General features: G+C 43.3%; 1 protein-coding gene across 1 annotated transcript in view; it reads right to left on the bottom strand.

The window, feature by feature from the left end:
* Positions 1–17,300, bottom strand: part of ERGIC1 (endoplasmic reticulum-golgi intermediate compartment 1) — a 59,417-nt gene that overhangs the window by 4,165 nt on the left and 37,952 nt on the right. The window contains exons 4-9 of the mRNA XM_032196699.1: positions 17,033–17,127; positions 16,281–16,405; positions 13,509–13,613; positions 9,438–9,498; positions 8,304–8,404; positions 5,441–5,563 (exon numbers count right to left, since the gene is read on the bottom strand). Of these exons, the coding sequence (XP_032052590.1) occupies positions 5,441–5,563; positions 8,304–8,404; positions 9,438–9,498; positions 13,509–13,613; positions 16,281–16,405; positions 17,033–17,127 (610 nt within the window). The remainder of the gene's footprint in view (positions 1–5,440; positions 5,564–8,303; positions 8,405–9,437; positions 9,499–13,508; positions 13,614–16,280; positions 16,406–17,032; positions 17,128–17,300) is intronic.

Genomic DNA, 17,300 nt, shown 5'->3' with positions numbered 1-17,300 from the left:
GTTGCTCACATCTTCCTACTACTGTTTTCTATTATAAATATCACGGCCTTGTAGTCTTTTCCCTATTTCACAAGATACAGCATTTGCAAACAGGCAAAAGACACTTAAATAGCATGTTAAGGATAGTGACTAACAGAAAAAAGTAGCTACCAGTGACACCTACAGCTAAGTCTGTCTAACACTTTCCATTACAAGGGCTGCTTACAAAAGCTCTGCCAACTTAACCGCTTGTGAGCCAAGGTTTTCCATACAAGAAGTCTTGGGTAGAATTACATAAACATACAATCATTTTCAAGAACAGATGTAGGGAAAAGTTTAATCTTCTGATAAGCGTAACAGCCTAAAGCGGTTCTCGAAGGTTAGAAAAACACAGCAGTATTCTGAAATGTCAAACTAACGGCAACTTGGCATGGAGCACCCAAAATCAGGGGGCACCAGTTGCAGGCACTGCACCACATCGCTTCAACTCTTTTATCTATGAAGTGGGGACAAGGCCAAAATTGCCTCCTAGGGAAACCACGAAGGAAAACGCCTTTGAAGTGTCCAATACCACGACAACAGCTGTCTCAGAGTCCTTGTGGAAGCACACAGCCTGAGGCTGGGTTAACACAGACCACCCGAGAGCAACACGGCGGTAGGCAGGTGAACACCGCACGATGGGAAGGAACGGTGCTCCCGGGGTGCCACCCCACCACACACCGAGCTGGGCTGGGCTCACATGGAAAGTGTGATGCACAGTAACATAACCTAATGACATTTAACAGCTAAGTTCTAATTACACAGGACCTGGCATTTCCTAACGCCCACATTTTTTGACTTTGTAACTGTGATGCTCTTTTAATTCGGGCTTTTGCATGTAATTCATTGGGTAGGATTAGGTGGCTCTGAGGAGGAGAGACAGTGGGTCAGCGAGGATGGGACACGACGCAGGGCTTATCTCCTGAGAAGGGCCTGCCTAGGAAAAGAGGAGCTGGCTGTGAGCGAGAAAAGCAGGGCTTCAGGGAAATGCAATGCAACTAACGCAGAGGGGAAGCGGAGCCACACTGACCTACTGTGCCCCAAAACCCACTAAATCCCATGGGCAGAGTTACAGACAAAAGAGCAACGTAAGAGCAGCAGCGTTGGGTTCAGCATGGAGTTCACAATGGCAACAGAACAAACAGGTCATTAATGACGAGGGAAGGCAGAGAGAAATACATCACTCATTTAGACACATATTTATAACCAGGGTATTTGTGTGCAGTCAGCTCAGTGAGACGTGGAGAAGCAGCAGGGACAACAAGGCAAGGTAAACATGGCTTTTTGAGGGATGGCTGGCATTCCAGAAGATAAGGGCTTCAGAAACCAGAGCAGCAGCCTGAGGCAAAGGGAACAAGGCCAGCTCCTGCCCTCTGTGTCCCCCAAATCCCCACAGCCTGACACAGGGTGATTTTTCAGGGAAAATGACAGCAATGGCGTTGGGTTAGTTCAGTTCAGAGCAGCTCAGCTGACGGGAGATTTTACTCTGCAAACAGCAAAACCGTCCAACACGAAGATTTTGCATCATACGGTAGGAAAATGTGACTTCAGTGCAGCAGCGCAAGGTGGGGGGGGAAGAGAAAAAAAATATATATTCATCTGCACTGCTCCGTGCTGCTGAGTGTTTATGACTCACACACACCTGGCACTCGCTTGGAGCCTGCCTCCAAGCACGCACACAGTGCTCTGCTTTGTTGCGACAAAAAAAGGCAGCGCCAGGGTTGGTCTCTAGGTCAGCACGGAAGCTGCACCACCACACTCCTGGATCATCGCTGCTCTCATACGTACGGAGCTCTGTTCCTTTGCAGCGCCGAAGGAAGGCAGGCATCGTGCCCTTATTCATATTTAATGGGGTTTTATGCTGCGAATGATTTGTTCTTGGCCCCAGGAGTTTGACTCAGGTCTAAGCATTAAAGGAGGAAGGAAAAGGAATACAGAAATGTAGACATTACAGAAGTGAGAGACCATGCAACATGGGACGTACAAGAGGCTTTTTAACAGCATACGATTATCGGACAGTTGCTGGGATGCAGGCTAAGTCCAAAGCAGAACACCAACAGATATGCAAGAGGCGAGGATGCAAGCAAGACGACAGAAAGGCAAAGGTCAGATGTGACTGTGAACCTCTGGCAGGTCTTAAATCTGGGGGTGATTTAAAGGACAAAGGAGACCAGTAGGAGCACCACACAATTCCTGATACAGTAAGCTGCAGAATTCCACCCAGAGGCTTCTGGCTGACCTGCAGCACATCTTGTAAAACTACACTATCTTAGCTCTAAAAAAATCCATGGGACTGAGTCTGTGCTACCTGTTGGCAACAAGTCCCACAGCGGAAATAATTCTCCCTGAAACCCATATCCTCCCATTACTTCCAGCTTAATTCTTTTCACACCTAGCAGGCTGACTAGTCCTATCATATCAGGAAAAAAAATAGACTGTTTTTTCTTTTCTTGGATTTTGAACGCTTCACCAGAAATTTGGCTTGTTTTCTGCCTGCTGTCCTCTTCCAGTCCCTACACTGACCTCACGATAAAACGCTTCTGTCAGCTTGGCCACTTGCAAGAGAACTCATGAATTTTCAGCAGTGAAACTTTCCCCTCTGCACCACAACCTCAACCACAAGGCTATGAATGGCTTCTCTTTACTGGGATGTATCTTGATTTTACACTGTATGATTTAATGGGCAAAAACTACTGTGTGTAACACTGTGCTAGGTGTGTGGTTAACCCCAGGATCCATGGCAAATTCACAATGTGGCAACAGTGGCAGCACTGATTTACAAGCAATTCAAAGCCCTCCTTAGTACTGAATTTTCTGAAGTGTGACACGTAAAGTAAAACCTACCCTAAATCAATGCCTTTTGTCCTACCCAGGAGGCACCTCTAGCATGGTACAGAAAATTAGGATAATTCTGAGTACCACAAAAGCCAAGGAACAGGCACGAGTTTGAGTGCTGAAATACACAGTGCAGTGGTTCAGCTGGGAATACAGAGGGCCAGCGACCAATGCTAGGCATGCCACCCTTAGCAGCACTGAAATTTTTGGGAGGCAAGTGCAATACCAACAAAGAGCATCAGATAACCTTCCCAACAGCAGAATGAAATTCCTTGGGCTCTCTGCTGAGCAGCCAATACCCTTTCCACCTGATCACTCCACATGGGATCGTCCCTTTTCAGCGTATCTGTCCCTCCAATGTCAACACGGCTTACCCTGACACACCATGCTACATCTCCAACCCTGCTGAAGTTTCTTTCAAACCCTAAGGATCCTCTCACTTCCCCAGGACACACTTATTATTCTGGAAGTCACACGGGTGCCTTAGTAAGTAATCTGCTCGATAAAAGGTGTCACAGCACCCACCCCAGAGCCCCTCTTGTCATTTTAAAATTAAGCAGCTGCGGCTCAGAAAAAGCTGACGCGTTTGCACAGCCCCATTCAGGAACGACTCCAGATGCCCCAGCACAATGGGCCAGATGCCTGGGCCAGGTAGGTGCAGCCTCAGCCCAGTGGTGATGATCATGAACCGGTCTCCAAAGCAACTGTGATGCAAAATGCCACGCAGGAAATACAGGATGGGGCTGGAGCAGCGGAAAGGACAACAGAGCAGACTGTGTCATCAAAACAGGGCAAAGAAACCTAGGACAAAAGGTGTGCTAATCCTTTGCAGCCCTGCTCCCCTCCAACCTTTCCGGTGCCACCTGGAATGCTCTAACACCCACGCCAAGTCAGAGCTGCCCTAGCGTAAAACTTTCCTAGCCTAAACGGATGCGAGAGCAGATCGTCTGCACTAGGGCCAGATGGGTCATGCTGATAGCCACGGCACAGCACCTGTAACAGGATCAGCTGCCTTTCAGTCAGCCCCGTCTGAAAAGGGTCTGGAAAACCTGTGTCTGACACGCTGCGTAACAGCTCCTGCAGATACCATTGCCACCCGCACGACTCCACAGGAAGGATGTTAAATTGGCACGGCCCCAAGTGAGCTGCTTCAGACTACAGCCAATTAAGACTGAAGTAGACAAAAATCAATTCTAAATCTCTTCTTCAGCAATCTAGCAGCCAGAAAGCACCTAACTGTACAGACAGGACGGGGCAAAGCTCTAAGTGGGCGATCCTAAATCCAAAAGGTCATCGTGGCAATCAGAAAGGAAAGCCTCTCCTCTGAACTCCTGGTGTGAGCTCTGAAGCACAGCATCACATTCAACAAAGATGCTATTTATATGCATACAGGGGCATATCAGCAGTAAATCAATACTAGCAGCAGACACGACAAAGAATAGTGCCAGCCATCAGTGATTTCTAAACATTGTTTCCTGTTAAAAACACCTCCACACTTCCACCCCCACCAAGAAGCTTAAGTAACCTACGAGAGCATAGTGCTCAGGAAAGAAATACATGTAGAGGCAGTGTGAGATGCCAAGTAATAAAATGCTGATGTTTGACCTTTTTTAGGATTATCTTTGGAAGCCAGACATACATGCTAAGATGAGAAGGTCTTAAACCATGACTTTTAGGTTTTGCTTCAAGCCCCTCTGTCTCGGTATGTGTGTATCCTGGAGGTCACACACATCTCCAATGCTAAGTGAAAAGAATTTGGTGTTTATCAGAAACTGCAAAATCAAAATCCTTAAGTGCAACATAGCCACACTGTTTATGTTAACTTCCAATTAAAATATTCAAACAGTTTAAAAATCAAAATCCAAGGTCTTCATTCCAGACAATTTATCAACTACTTCATGTTGCATCATGCCTCACTGGCACAAAGGGACTGCAGTTTACATTTTAAGCCAACTCCCTCAAGACATTTTTTAAAGTTCTGGAAGATCTTGAAATAACTCTTAGCCTAACTAGCAGTTTGGACAGTACAGCTTTGTTACAGATGCTGAGATCAGTACTGCAGGATGCTATCTGGATAGATCAAAACACAGCTGGTCAGGAAAACACCTCTGGAATTTGATAATGCTGCTCTTCTCCACTTCTGCCCAGGAGCAGAATTCTGGAGCTGGCATACCCATTTAAACCAAGCAGCTATACTGAATAAAACTGCCTTGTCTTCTCTCCAAGTTAGACCTCATCATCAGAGAGGTCTTACTGAAGCCTGCTTTACTGCACACCACATTAGTTTTAGTTCCAAGTTTCTGACATGCTGCAATCATGCTCATCCTGCCTAGATAGAGTTTGGCATTTCTGTAATAGGGTAATGTTCTTCCTTCTTGTGCCCAACTATTAAATCAAGTTGTCGGAGTATAGGACTTACCGGTTACCTCACTTACACTTCAGTACAAGCGTGGTGATGCACTGCTTTATTTCAATTATGTCATAACGCTCTGAAGCAGAAACTCAATTTTTTCTGGGAATGTAAGGCTCAGAAAAGAAATGGAAGGCAGGCGGGAAAAAGGAGAACCAGAGATTTAGAGTAACTCACCGATGTTATAAACCTGTACAAAGGCTGTCGCCTCTCTGTGTATTTCACTGTGATGGGGCTCAAATCGTAGCGAAACCAGATAGCTGGGATAATGCGGCCAGTGTGACTGTAGGCTACATACTCCTAGAAGAGAAAGTGGGGAAAAATGTCACAAAGTGTGAGCAGTCTCATTCCATGTACAGCATCTGCAATAAAACAGCACCTGTGGATCTGGTCCTTAACTGGCTGTTCTGTACTAATGATCAGACAAAGAAATAAATAGCTAATTCTAGTATGATATTTCTTCCCCTATCCTTTTCAAAGAGGAAAATAATTTCTTCAGAGTGTGATTATGATATAGATGGGCACAGAGTGATGATGTTATGTTCACCTTCATTCAAAGTTACAGAAATAAGCAGAAAGACGGTCACTGATTAGCCTAGCTTAGATCTGCTCTACTGAAATGCAAGGAGTCTCTAAATGGTTGCAGATGAAGTTTTTGTACTGTCAACATGTAAATTATATGCTGGGACATTCATCAAACAAACAGAACTTAGTTTGCAAGAACCTGAAAATCCCTGCTTGTCTATGCACTCAGAATAGCAAGCGGCAATTCCTGTCTGTGAGGCCCCCTTCACATGGGGACCAACAATGTGAATGCTTTGCTCACTACTCAGTATGAACCACGTAGAGCCCTTAAAGCAGCTCTTTTAAAGACCCATTTAGTGGGTTTAAAAATCATGCTGAAAGCTGGAATGAAGCTGTATACAGAAAAATATTGGCAAAGGTTACAAAAATATTTCAAGCTGGTTCAAGAGACCCATCTTTAGATTTCCATTGATAATCTCCTTTAAGCCATTTAATTAAGAAGAGGCACAGTGCTATGTATCAGCCACAGGACAACGCCCTGGTAAGACATAGTGCACAACACCAATGTAGAACAGATACTAACATCAGCTTAGTATCAAGTGTTACATCTTTCTGAGCTAATATTTTGTCTGTGCTCTCAGTGGAAACATCTATCAAGTTTCAAGCAGCAGGACACTGATCTCAACTGACAAGCGAAACCAAAGAAAAATCTGCTAGGAACTCAGGTCAGAGCCATCAGCATTTGCATGGCACACACCGCCTCTTTACCCAGCTGCTCTTCCCTTCTTTTATCCCTGTGACATGCCTGCCAACTCAGATGACCTTTTCAGTCTCAGTTCTCCATGCAGAGGCAAAGACAAGCTCGTATATTTTGGAAAGAGGAAGAAATGACAAGCAATATGACACCCATGAGCATGATACAAAAAAGACAACTACTTTTCCCTCTGAGATCAGAGGGAAACAATGAGCCAGCATCAATCTCTTACCAATCTCTTTCACTGGTCCCACATAACTCCCAAATTTTGCTCTATTTAGGTTGGGTTTTTCTGTTTGTTTATTTCCCCTCCATGAATGACAAGAAAAGTAAAATGGTGCTGAAATGTCAGGATATTTTCAGGACTCTTATTTGCAGACATTTTCTGCAGCATATGTTGAGAGCAGCTACCTGGAGAAGTGAGGAAAAAGGATCTAGCAGCTAAAACTTTCTTCATGTCATCATACTAGCCAACCTATGCCAGACTATTCCAATGGCTTCCAATTCCTTTTTCCCACTAATGAGAAAGGCAGTCAAAGACTAAAAACAGTGATATGAAAATTTTCATTTTTAATGAGAAGAAAATGCAGAGGCAGTGCTGTTTCTCTGCTCTTCAGTTTTGACAGAACTGACTTCATTTCTTCCTTCCTCTCCTGTTTTCTCCACCAGCAATTCTACCTTAATGAGTCAGTCTTGGCTGAACTTGCAACCATGTTCACAGAAGTGTCAAAAGCTCCTGCTGTCTGTTTTCCAAATTACTTTCAGAGCTTGTGTCACAAGAGTCTTATCAGAACAGCAGTGGTGACATAAAGCAGAAAGAAGACATTGTTATCTGAATAGAGAGAGACATCCAAATCATTGGGACAAGCAAACCCCAAAATCACTAGACAGGAACACTAATCTGAGAACTAGCCCATGAAAGTGTGTGTTTGAATCTCAGTTATGACACACTAGCAGTCATTAGCTATTAGAAACAGATTCTGGACTTTCACTTAGCACCTGGGTGGCAAATTATTTTAAAATGAATGAGGAATTTTACCTTAATAATTAAATATATTTTTTAAAGAAGAAAGTTCAATACATTTTATTATTAAAATGCAAGTATCTACACATTTATTGTAAATTCATTCAAGAATTATAAAGTTACAGTAACTATCATAATCCAGTATAATAAAGTAGATAACGTGAACTAGTCGAGCTTTGCATATTTGCTGCTGCAGATTCAATGGCTGAGTATCAGAAAGCAACATTTGTAAAATGCTGAAAATTCTGGTACAAGTCTTTTCTGCTAATTCAGAGAGTGTTATTTCCTTCATTTCAGTTTATTTAGCTACTTTTATACTGGCTGTTTTCTGAGTTAATAAAAAAAATACTGGAATTGAAAAATTAAAGAAAGCCCAAGAATTCCTATCTCCCCTTCTGACACACACTTAAAATGCAATGTAATAGGAGAGATCTACTACTTATAAAATCCTGAAGAAGAAAAAAATCAGAAATGAGTCTCCTCCCTAGTCAGCTCAACTAACTGACTGAATTTCATAAGCCAACTAGTAAACCAGAACCAGGAGCAACAGAAAGCCCTACTCTGAAGAGCTTCAGTTCCTCCTTCTCCCAGCAGAGGCTACTGCTCACCTACAAACAAATGTACATGGCTGTAGAGCAGAGGAGCAAGAGGGACGAGGAATGATGACTGAAGATCCTCCATGCATCCACTGGGCTGCAATGAGGAGCTTCTCTGAGAACTACCTGCTGCTTCTTTACCTTATTTGCTACAGTATATTGGTACGAGTATCGCTGCTTGCCGCTCATGTCTTCATACACCGTTGGGACTATCTTCAGTATGTAATCATGAGAGGCTAGAGCTGCAGTCAGAAAAGGAAAGGAAAGTATAAATTAGCATTCAGAGAACAGAATCACAGCCTGCATAACATTTCAAAGTAAATATGGGAAATCAACTAAAACAAGTATGATTACAGAAAAGGTATCTCCTTCCTCATTACCTTCCAAGTTTGGATCACTTGAAACTTCCTAGCTGTTTGCAGTTAAAAATGATTAACACCATGAAAAGCAGTCCTGGTTAAATCAAGAAGTAGCTAAGGTTAGAGCTCAGATGCTTTTGACAGAAAGTGCTGAGGCACAACCTGTGTGCCTATTTCTTTTGTGCACCCATCTCTACTCCTTTCTCTTCTTCCTTCTCCTACAGCTGCTTAACGATTACTCATTTTACATTATTTTAATGGCTTGGGCCATTTTTTGTGTCTTTTGTAACAGTTATAAAATATAATTTAAATTGTTTTTATTCAAGATCCTTTGGTCAAATGTAACACAAAGGCATTTGACTCTTGGAGAAAAAAAAAGAGCTATCTTCATGAATGGCCATAGAAATTTTGTTCCAAGAAATGGGCAAAACTGATATCCTACAGGAACATAAAGAATTGAATGAGAAAAACTAAGCTGAATTGTAGCGTATGTTAGAAATTTATTTCTGTGGTGTTGGTAATGAAGAAGGGCAATGAAAAACAACTTATCCTTCCATCCGCAGGGTAGAACTTATGGTGTTAACTTACAATACAACAAGGAAAAGCCTTAGTGGTGGTGGCAGCAGCAAAGGGGAGCTACAGGAATATAATGTGGATAAAAAAAACATGATCTAATTCTACAGCAGATGGTCATACAGCAGAGGGCAATGCCCAGAATGCAGAAGAACTGCAAAGGACCTTTTGGATGAAAAGTCATCTATAGTATTGGAGGAAATGGAAACGTCTGTCAGAAATGTCTGGATCATTTTGGTTAAAGCAGCAAATTAAAGACTTCTGGATACACCAGTGTTGCATGAATGGCCCTGTTTTCCCTCCTGCAGAGTGGCTAAGACCTGTAATCACCAAGAATACATACGATTTGAGCTGAGTTTGTCTGCTCCCTCCAAGGCATTGAATGCTCCATGAATGTTCTGGACCTGGAAAGCACAAAGACAGATGAAAAAGCTATGCTCTAACTTGTTACTCTTGACCTTTGCTTCCCTATCCTACCCTGTAACAAGATCAGCCTGATTCAACCTCTCTAAAAACAAAGCCTCAACCCAGTACAAGATGACTTGAAATATCTCTCAGTGACCATCAGCACAAGGGTTGGTTCCAAGGAAAAAAGTTGATTTCACAATGTCTTACAAGATGAAACTCCAAAGCCACTCCAAAGGTAAAGGAATTGCAGTTGGAAGAGGCCAATTGTGAAATAGCATCGTGAGATATTTCTTAAGAGCTTTGCATAGCTAACTGTGAAATTCACCTATCAGGCTGAAGGGAAATAAATGGGAGTCAGATTCAGGATAAACTCCAGAGTCCTCCTGCAAAGGTACCTTATGTCAGAGCAGCTGGGTTTGTACAGTTTAATTCATTAGCCCAGCCCTCACACCATGCACACTATGCCCTTGGAGCTGGGAAGGACACATGCCAGCACTGCCATCCATTCAGCTTTTCCTACAGCTGGTCCCAGGCACGCAAGTATTGCTTTGCCCAGAATAACAGGATTTCCACCCCATACCTTCCACATACTATGATCATCTGGAATCTAATGTCCACCACCAGAATAATCAATTTGTGAACTCTAGACAAGGGAAACCCCACAGAACAGTTGTAGAATCGATGTTGCATCATTCACATAACGTACAGTAAGCTATACAGAAGGAACAAATAACTGCAACCCAGAAATTCCTGACCTTTACTCAGACACCAGGGAAGAGAAGTTAGGAAGAAGTATTCGGTCATGTGTGAGTTTTACCTCATTAGCAGGACAATATACAAGAATTTCCTTCCCAGACCCTCTTAATAACAGTCAGCATGTGGATGCATTTTTCTGATACTAACGGCTGTTTCCCTGTTCTGAATGCTACAGAGTAGATGATTATTTGGAGGAAGAAGCAACTGCACTAGTTTCTCTACTCAGAAAGGAAACTAAAGACACAAAATCATCAGCAAATTCAACTAGCAAGGTGCTGGTAACAAACACGGAGTGAAAGGAACAGCAGAACCTCCTACGGTGCTTTTCACTCTGCTGGGATTCCAAATATTTTACACAACAGCAACTATTTCTGAACTACATCTGTACCTACACATTCTTTCTTAGTTATTATACATGGACCACGTCTATGTAAAAAAGCTTTCAAAGAAAGAGAAGCCACCAGCTTGGGCTATGGCATTATGTACCATGCCCAATGCTGCTGAGAAGTAAGCTGCTTACTGCATACCTGGGCCAGAGATTTTCAGGTCCATTTAAACCACTCTAACAGAAATATTTAAGTCACTATTCAGCAAACAACTGTATCTATCCTGTGAAGTACCTGTACGTTTGGACTTATGTTCTTGTCCTTGGTTCCCCAGCTTCCACACTGTCTGATCTACTGTCTCTCTAAAAGAGTTTGCAGAGCTGCAAAGTACAGCATTTCCACACAGTCACACATCTCCACAAGCTCCTGTTCCTGTGTCATCAGGCCCTTTGCTGCACTTGCTTCTCCTGCCTTCGCAGCACGGATGGCACCTGTAACTCCCAGCCTGATGTTTTACCGTGATTTCCCTTGTGGAATATTCTGGACTCCCAGTGCTGTACTTGCTGTCCGTAGACTGCTAATTAATCTCTGCTCTGCAAAGTGCACAGGTGTGTTCCTTGGGGGAACATACTTGTTTGTACCTTGTTAAATACCTGGAGGGACTTCAAGAAGCAATAAGATTTTGGCTGCAGTAACAGAATTGTTTTGCAACAGAGAATTTAAGCAAGCCTGTTTAGCCGGACATTCTCAGGACTACACTGCAGTACACTAAGGCCAAACCTCGTGCTTTGAGCAGTGGCACTGAAAGCAAAGGGGGCTATTCAGTTGCTTGTTAGTGCCAACACTTGATCCTCACACAAGATGGACCTCCAGAAAAAAAGATGCTTGCCAGGGCTTTGAGCACCCCAGGTTTTAGCCTCTAGAAGTGCATTCAAAGACATACATATAACTTGACTAATCAGGCAAAGTCCAACAGCAAGTTAAAATAACTTCCAACCTTGTAACTATCATGGGAAGACAAGACCTCTTGTGAAAACTACTATTTTTCAACACAAAGGTCCGGCACCTAACACAATTTTACAATTTACAACATATAATCTCCTACTTTCCACATCTGTTTCTTTACTTGATTACCTGTCATGCAATAAGCTAAACAGTTTGAGTTTTGGTATTGTTTGCATTAGAAAAAAATCTACAAGAAGCCCGCCACTATGGTACATGAACTAACATAGAAGAACCAATGCTCATTCAATGCCAGATAAGATTTAAATCTCTGTTTCAAACAGATTTTTATTTTTTTTCTGGAGAATGCAGCATGCACCTTAGTGACAGAGCTGGCAACAATCTACAAAGAACTAACTCCCAGCACATGACACGTGTGAACCAGACAAGCTCCTCAGCCCCCTTTAAGTAATTCGAGTGTATATTATATCAAAGCAGGTGGAAGACAAACCAAAAAAAAAATATTTAAAGATGCATCTACATAGCTGTAAAGCTCTCCATACTTGCTGGCTCTCCACACTGCTTGCTGAGTCTTGATAGCACCTGTTTGGTGAACACAGACTTCTTTAATTTGTGCTGTTAAACTCATGTTTGCCTACAGGATCGGCAGCACCTACATGCTCCATTCTTGTGTATGGGGATGATGAGTAGTTATTTTGAGCTTTGAAAAGACTAATCGGAACTTGTCCAAATCATGAGCCAACTGCAGATCTGCTAAACAGGTTTCTCACCACCAGCACAGAAGACGCTCGCTCCTTTGCCCCCAACTGCCCAGGCTTCTCGTCTCATTGATGCTGATTCACATCAATAAGAATTGATGCTACATCATGAATTCAGCTACGCTGCTCAAAGACTCCATGATAAAACAATGGGAACACTACCTTATAGCACCGATTTCCCACGCAAACTGCAGAACTCCCTATTAGCACTTACCTAATATTTTTCATAATCTCAGTGTGCTTTACAGACATTAAGCCAAGCTTATTTATATGCTAATATTGCAGCGTTCCCACACAAGATATTTCCTAAAAGAAGCCGGGAGCAGAGTCAGAAGACTACAAAGCAACGCTTAGACTTGTTAGCATGAAAAAGGGTTTTGGAAGTGGGTGTACAAGAAGCAGACTAATGAGACGTCTGTGCTGAGGAAAGAAGATTACAGAGAGACTACAGGTAAGCAATGTTTAGGGTGAGTCGCAAACTGGGTGTGCACATATATAACTCCCACCTATGATGCTAGCTCCTTGGAAGTAGGCTAGAGAAGCACTGTAATCTGTCCTTATTGAGAAATCAGGAATTATTACATAACTTGCAACACCTGGTGAAACTCTATCCACAGGGCAAGTGCACGCGTTCAGCTTCTTCCCAGCAGGGAACTGGCAATTCTAAGTCTAACTTGTGTTTCACAGAACAAATTTGACTAATAGGTGTCTGCTATAGAAGTCTGGTGATGTGAATTAAAAAGAACTTGCTTGGTGCCACAGTAAATACAGAAGAGAGCACACATCTTCCCTCAGTATACTTACTCACTGCTCTTCTGCAAAGAGGGTCAAGACATGTTTGCTAAATTAATACTAAAAACAGTACTGCATGGTATTTTGCAGAAATGCTCCCAGCAGGAACACGGACCCAGTTTTCCAAAGGCACGTTCGGTTTCAGATGAAAATATCTACAACTGAAAACTCTGTGACTGAACATTGCTCCTTCCTGAAGTGGTGGCATGCAAACACTTGCAAACTGCTCTGGACTGAGTGCGTACTGCATGGATCCATGGGATGTGCTTGCTTATTACCCAGGCAGTTCATTCTTTCGTTCCCCCCACACTGTACACGGTCCCTTCATAAAACCGAACAGTCCAATACCCAACTTACTCTGTTTGCATTCAGTTCCCTAGAGAAAGGAAATTTTCAGGGAAGCAAACTCACTTGTAACTTGTCCCCAAATGAGAGCTTGTGGATGATGTGAGTCATGTCAGGATTCTGAGGCTGCGCACTGGCACTGTGCGTCGACACATGAAAGTTACCAGGGACCTAAAATTAGTCAAGACAAGGAAGACAGGATTTCACATTTTATCCCTCAAGGCATTGCTAGGCTCTGTGATATGAAGCTGAAATGCCTGGATCCATCCAGCCTGGCAGGCTGTATCTACTTTGCAGCGGACAACTTCTGGCACGTCAGAGAAAGGCTCTGAAATATCTTTCTGCACATGATCAGCACCACAGTGTTTTATACAGAGTGGAGATCTGTTACATCTCAGGAGTCAGGCATCTTCTCTTTGCTACTGCTGCTGACTAGGAGGTGATGAGTGGATCACTCCCAACTTTAAGGATTCCTAACACTTAAGGCTATGTCTTTCTTTCCCATTAAAATAAGATTCACGTCTCTGACAGGCAACAAACAATTGCTTAACATTTTACTCCCACATCTCACATTTGTAAATGGGCCCACTGTCGCAGAACAACCTAAGAAAGCTGTGCATACTTTCTTACTTTAGTAACAGTCATGGAAAAAATCATATTTGAGAAGACTGGTAGTTTTCTTTTGATATAAAACTCGTTCTTACCCACAAGAACTTTGGGGCACCCTATATAAATTGTGCCAGGTCTTCAGCTTACAGCCCTGGCAAGTATCTGGCTTCTAGACACTGGTTCTACCAATACAGAATTTGCTATATGTATTTTTTCTTAATTGAAGGAAATACAAAGTTCTGAAAAACACAGATTTCACCTAAGGTCTCAGTTTCAATACAGGAAACGAGCACGGGTGTCATTCTGACTGGATCACTCTAGCATGCACAAACTTTTCAGGTCTCTAGACCCACACTATGAAGTCTTTCAGCAACTTCAGCTGAATCACTGTTAGAGAGCATGCAAGAAATTTTTCCTAGGGAGAAAAGGCTGGGAAATTCAATGGGTTTCATTTGCAAACCCTTTGGCAAAGCTGGGAATCAACCTGACAGTGCCTCAGACAACAGCAGGATGACAGCTATACAGCAAGGGCCCACTGTGCTTACTGCAGAGACTTCACCATCAGGGCCAAGGGAGGCCACATGCTGGTTACATGTGCTTTCAGGAAAGCTAAACTAAATGACTTGAGGAACACCAGTGCACTCCTGAGAACACTTTCAGGCGTGGACATAAGCTGTGTCATCCACAGGCTTGGTAAACAGGGTGGCAGAGTCTGCAGTAAGAATTACACACAATCATCTCACTGTTACCTTGTCCTTCCCCTCCAGGTTTGATGCCCTGCCATGTACTATCATGTGTCCTGGCTCTAATCAAGCCACCAGCTGCTCCTATAACTAACTTACATAAGCTCTTTAAAAAGAGGAGTGTCTTTGTTATGCATGCATATGGCCCCACAGAATAATGCCCAACCGTAACACTTGGTCACGTTTCAAAGCAGGTCTGTGTCCCACTCTAGTTACCAGCTCACATAGAAACCCCTAAAACTTCTGCTAAGGGTCTGAAGACTTTCCCCTCAGACACAAGAGCCTCAGGTTTTCAGAGACAGGAGCCCTGGGTGAGGCTCCCTCCCTCTAGTCCCAGACACTACGTGGGACAAGGTGATTAGTGGCTTTGCACAAACGAAGCAGAGAAGGGTGCTCCTCAAGCCCTCATACAGCAACTCCCTGTCGACTTGCTTTGCTGCGCAGAATGCACAACATACACTGCACAAATCCCGAAGTGTTTTAGCTCTGTGCTTCTGGGATTAACAGAACAAGAACTACCTTTCAAGAAACCCTTTCCCAGTTTTGTGGACTACCAGCTGCCAGTAGTTTTGGTGGCTTAGAGGTCAGGAAAGAAATGTCTTTTTTTTTTTTTTCTTTTTTTTAAGTCCCTAATCCTTTCCATGCCACAGAATCAGTAAGAGGTTCTGCCTGTTATTTTTAGATGCGATTTAACATGACCTGGGAGGAGAAGGAAGTAGGATTTTGTAGCCTGTGGTACATGAGGAGGCGTGAATAAAGGGTGTGCCCTTCTTAAGACATCAGTGGGCCCCACCACTGCCTCCCCCACCCCATCTAGTCATCTCTAGCATTACATAGCAAGATTATTCAATTCTGAACACACCCAGCCCAGAGAGGAGCCTCCTCCAGGCCTGGATTTTCATTCTTTGAGGCAGAAGCAAAGCATTCCTACAAAGCATGCGCACAGGCCTCATGCATGTATTCCAAACATCTCAGCATGGAGCCGTTTCTGTTATGTTGGCATCCTCTAGCAGGAACATTCCTGTCATTCTGCAGCTCTAGGAACAAAAGAGCACTAGGATAAAGACACTGCCAAAGACCTCTGCATAGTGAGTCACATTTTGGAGGTGCAAAAATCGTGACGAGTCAACACAGAAGCCATTCGGCATTCGCAGGGAGTTCATACATCCCCTAGACATCAGGCTGCTGCACTGAAAGAGAGCACTGGCCGCAACACAGAGCCACTCTACTGTTAAGGAATGCTATCTGGATTACCTGCTTTGGAGAGTAAGTCTGATCTAACATGTCCTCTGTGGCTCTAACTACACAGCCTCCTCTCCCCATATTGTTCTGCAGCACCAAGAGCATCAACCTCACCTACTGATTAGGGGCATGAACGTAATCCCTGCAGGAGAGACACGAACACAGATTTTCACGAGCTTTTTACAAATAGATCTTCCTAGCATTTCCCCAGCCAGCCCAAACTCACCCATTGTCACATACTCACCTTGTTGATGCTGAAATGTCCCTCAAACCTGCAGCCATCCCCATTATTGAGAGGTATCCTCATCGAGTTGTCAATATGACCCACTTCATGCCTTCCCATTTCATCCTGGATGTCTAGTCCAACTACTGCATGGGTGGGAGGGGAGGAAACAAAAATCAAAATCTAAGAAATAACAGAAAAGGTTGCATAGGAAAAGCGTGCACTGCTCTTACCGGGAAAAATTACAGATCTTTTTACTTGACACATGACTAAACTGTGCATCATCTGTCAAATACTGCTATACCAGAATGAAGTTTGTAACCACACTCTTCAGACTGTTTATTTGACATAAATATATCTCCTATGACCTGCCAGGCAACTTCAATCTCAATTTCAGAATCAGAAAAACTTTAGGTAGAAAAGGCAGGTGATCTGTGAAAAGGCAATAAATGGCTGGTGTGCTCAGAGTTACAAAAGAAACTTGGGAGGTTTCTGGCTTCCAGACACTAAAAGGTCACTATAAAAAAGGAAACAAGACTTAGAAAGAAGCCAGCAAGGGGGATCAGCTACTGACATGGGCTGCAGAGAGCACAGGGTCCAAGAAAACAGGTGGCCTGGCCTGGAATACAAAGCTGTTGAATATTGGCAAAGGCTGCAGTGACTTGATCTCCATCCACCCTATTACAGAAGAAGGGTCACTGTACTAATTCAAGCCTAGTCCAAGTAGTACTTAAAATACAACAAAAAACATGTAATTGAAAGAGGGTACTCACATTCACAATTCAGGTTTGGTAAACTGATGTTCAGAGTCACTTCTATTTTGCCTCCACTGTCTTTGTCTGGGTCATCCACATACAGCTCATTAACTCTAGAGGACAGAAGACACAGGTGGGTTCAATCACAGCTACTTTTCACAGAAGGGAAAAAAAAATTAAACTCAACAACCAGCTTTGCATGGAAGGGGAAAAAGGACATTTTGAGGCACAGGATTTGACTGCATGACAGCCTGAATTACAAGACAGAGCAGGAAGAGCCCTCCAT

This window comes from Aythya fuligula, chromosome 14 (assembly GCF_009819795.1).
Source record: "Aythya fuligula isolate bAytFul2 chromosome 14, bAytFul2.pri, whole genome shotgun sequence".
Lineage (NCBI taxonomy): Eukaryota > Metazoa > Chordata > Aves > Anseriformes > Anatidae > Aythya > Aythya fuligula.
This window is presented reverse-complemented; position numbering and strand designations above follow the sequence as displayed.